The sequence below is a fragment of the Kryptolebias marmoratus genome, linkage group LG20 (genome assembly GCF_001649575.2).
Source record: "Kryptolebias marmoratus isolate JLee-2015 linkage group LG20, ASM164957v2, whole genome shotgun sequence".
NCBI lineage: Eukaryota > Metazoa > Chordata > Actinopteri > Cyprinodontiformes > Rivulidae > Kryptolebias > Kryptolebias marmoratus.
Window position 1 is genome coordinate 16820057 of NC_051449.1, and position 2184 is coordinate 16822240.

The 2184-nt window shown below is 49.8% G+C and overlaps 1 protein-coding gene across 1 annotated transcript in view; it reads right to left on the bottom strand.

Moving 5' to 3' along the window:
- Nucleotides 1-159: 159 nt before the first annotated feature.
- zswim5 (zinc finger, SWIM-type containing 5) overlaps nt 160-2184 on the bottom strand; it is a 59843-nt gene continuing 57818 nt past the window's right edge. Inside the window, exon 16 of the mRNA XM_017420933.3 lies at nt 160-1335. Coding sequence (XP_017276422.2) covers nt 473-1335 — 863 coding nt within the window. The 3' untranslated portion in view covers nt 160-472. The remainder of the gene's footprint in view (nt 1336-2184) is intronic.

A 2184-nucleotide genomic window follows, 5' to 3' on the forward strand; every position in this document is an offset into this window, starting at 1 on the left:
CCCCCCCCCCTTCTTTTTCTTACGCCACTTATTCGTCCTAACCGCAGCAGAAAGAAGCCTCGGGTTCAAAGTACACACGCCATCCAGGAGGATCATTTGGTATTCATATTGTCATAAGCCACCTAAAGAGCAAACATTCCTTTTGCTTTAGTCATCACATTCCTTTGATTTGTTGTTTTTTGTTTGTTTTCTTTCCAACTAAACTTAATAATTGGAGGGGTAGATGCCTTTTGTTTCTTCTTGCTTCTTTAGGTCGTATCTTTTGCAGTAACAGTTGAAGTAGAGCAATGTACTGCGAACACTTCTTGGTTCACATTCAAGAAACAAACCGGAACAAAACCTTAAGACTTAGTCAACGAATGGCTCAACGTAAGAAGTAAAAATACAAAGAATCCAAAGAGCCTTAAATAGAAACAAATAAGTCGAACTATTTCCCGAGCAAAGGGTCTCTGTGAGGCGGGGGGGGGTAAGGTCAGCCGAAGCGCTCCCTGACCAACATCATCAGTTTTTTCTTGCCCTTGTAGATCTGTTTCAGGTTGTCTATAAACTGGGCGAACTGAATGTGGCCGTCCTGCGCCAAAAGGAACGTCTCCCGCGCTTTGCTCAGGAACTCGATGAACTCTCCGTAGTGCCGCGGGCTGATGTGCGTCAGCCTAGAGTGCGTGGTGTTGATGTACGCCGAGATCGTGGCGTCCAGGAGCTGACGCAGCGGCGCCTTGTCCGTTGACATGAGCTTCCCGGAGTTCCTTCGGCCGGGTATGCCGGCGAGGCCCGGCGCCGTCATGGTGCACCGCCGCAAGATGTCGGACAGCACCGTGGCGCAGTGCACGCTCTTTACCACCAGGGGGATGATGGCGGCGAGCTCGTTCTTCCCTAAGGAGTGGCTGAGCGCGCACGCCCAGAGCACGTCGTTAATGGCGGGGTGCGTGTCCTGGTTGTACGCCAGGTTAAGGTGTGTCATGGCGAGGGAGGCCAACTTGAACGAGCGCAGGGGATATCCTCTGTGCTCCATGTAGCGCGCGATGGTGAACAGCTGCGAGTACGTCATGCCCGTCGAGGCGGCGTCTATCACGATCTGGTAGGCCGTCTCGAAGGCGATGTGGTCCTTCTCGCAGAGCGTCAGGGCCGACAGGGCGCAGTTCTGCGGGTCCTTCATGGCGCACTGCAGGGCCAGGGTCCTCGCGCAGCTGGCCAGCTCCTCGCGCTGCGGGTAGTCCAGGCTGAGGCGCAGGATGGTGTTATGGGACATGACAGTGGCCGCCACGATGCTGGTGGCCTCGGTCGGCGTGAAGAGAGTGTACCAGCTCTGCAGGATGCTCACCAGCGCCCGCAGACCTGGAGACACGCACGGATGGGATTTAACGTTTGTTCAATTATTTGCTTTTCAAAGATCACAAAGAAAAGGACGGGGGGAGGAGCAGAAATAAGCAGGATGTTCAAACATTCAGCCGGGCAGTTCGTGATCGTTCCTTTCTTTAAGAGTCACTCTCGACAAAAAGCTGCGAGCTTCAACCTGCCTGACAAGGTCACCGATTTGTGCCAATTTCACCCACTTATGAAAAAAAACCAGAACCTGGAGAGATCATTCGAAGCATTTCTATCAAACAATTTAGCAAACACTCTCCGTACTGCGCACAAGTTGTTACCACTACTGCTGGCAGGCTGCTAAACATTCACAACAATCTTCAACACGACTTCAATTTGTTTTTCTTTGAAAGTAACTTTGTTTTTATTAAATCCTTCCATCACACTCGAGGCGCTTTGTTTCAAGGCTACGCATGCATAAATGTAGCCTCTTTAGTAACTGATAGAATGAGTCCTTTCCTGAGCTGTCATTAAATTATTTAATACCTCGCGGAAAGAAAGCGGTGTTTGTGTCTCCGCATGTTGAGCCAACAACATTCTAGATGCCCCCCCCCATTTTTATTCAGTTCAAATTTAAAGCCAGCCTTAAAGCTGAATTCAGGATGCATCGCGGATGCATCCAAACACTCCATGAAAAGAACAGGGATTTCTTTGTTTCAATCGAAAACTTCTCATCAGAGAGGTCAAAGGTCACATGTGGGGTACCCCAAGGTTCAATCCTAGGACCCCTTCTTTTCAATATATATATGCTCCCACTGGCTCAGGTTATAACAGGAAATAAGATTAGCTACCATAACTACGCAGATGATACTCAGCTCT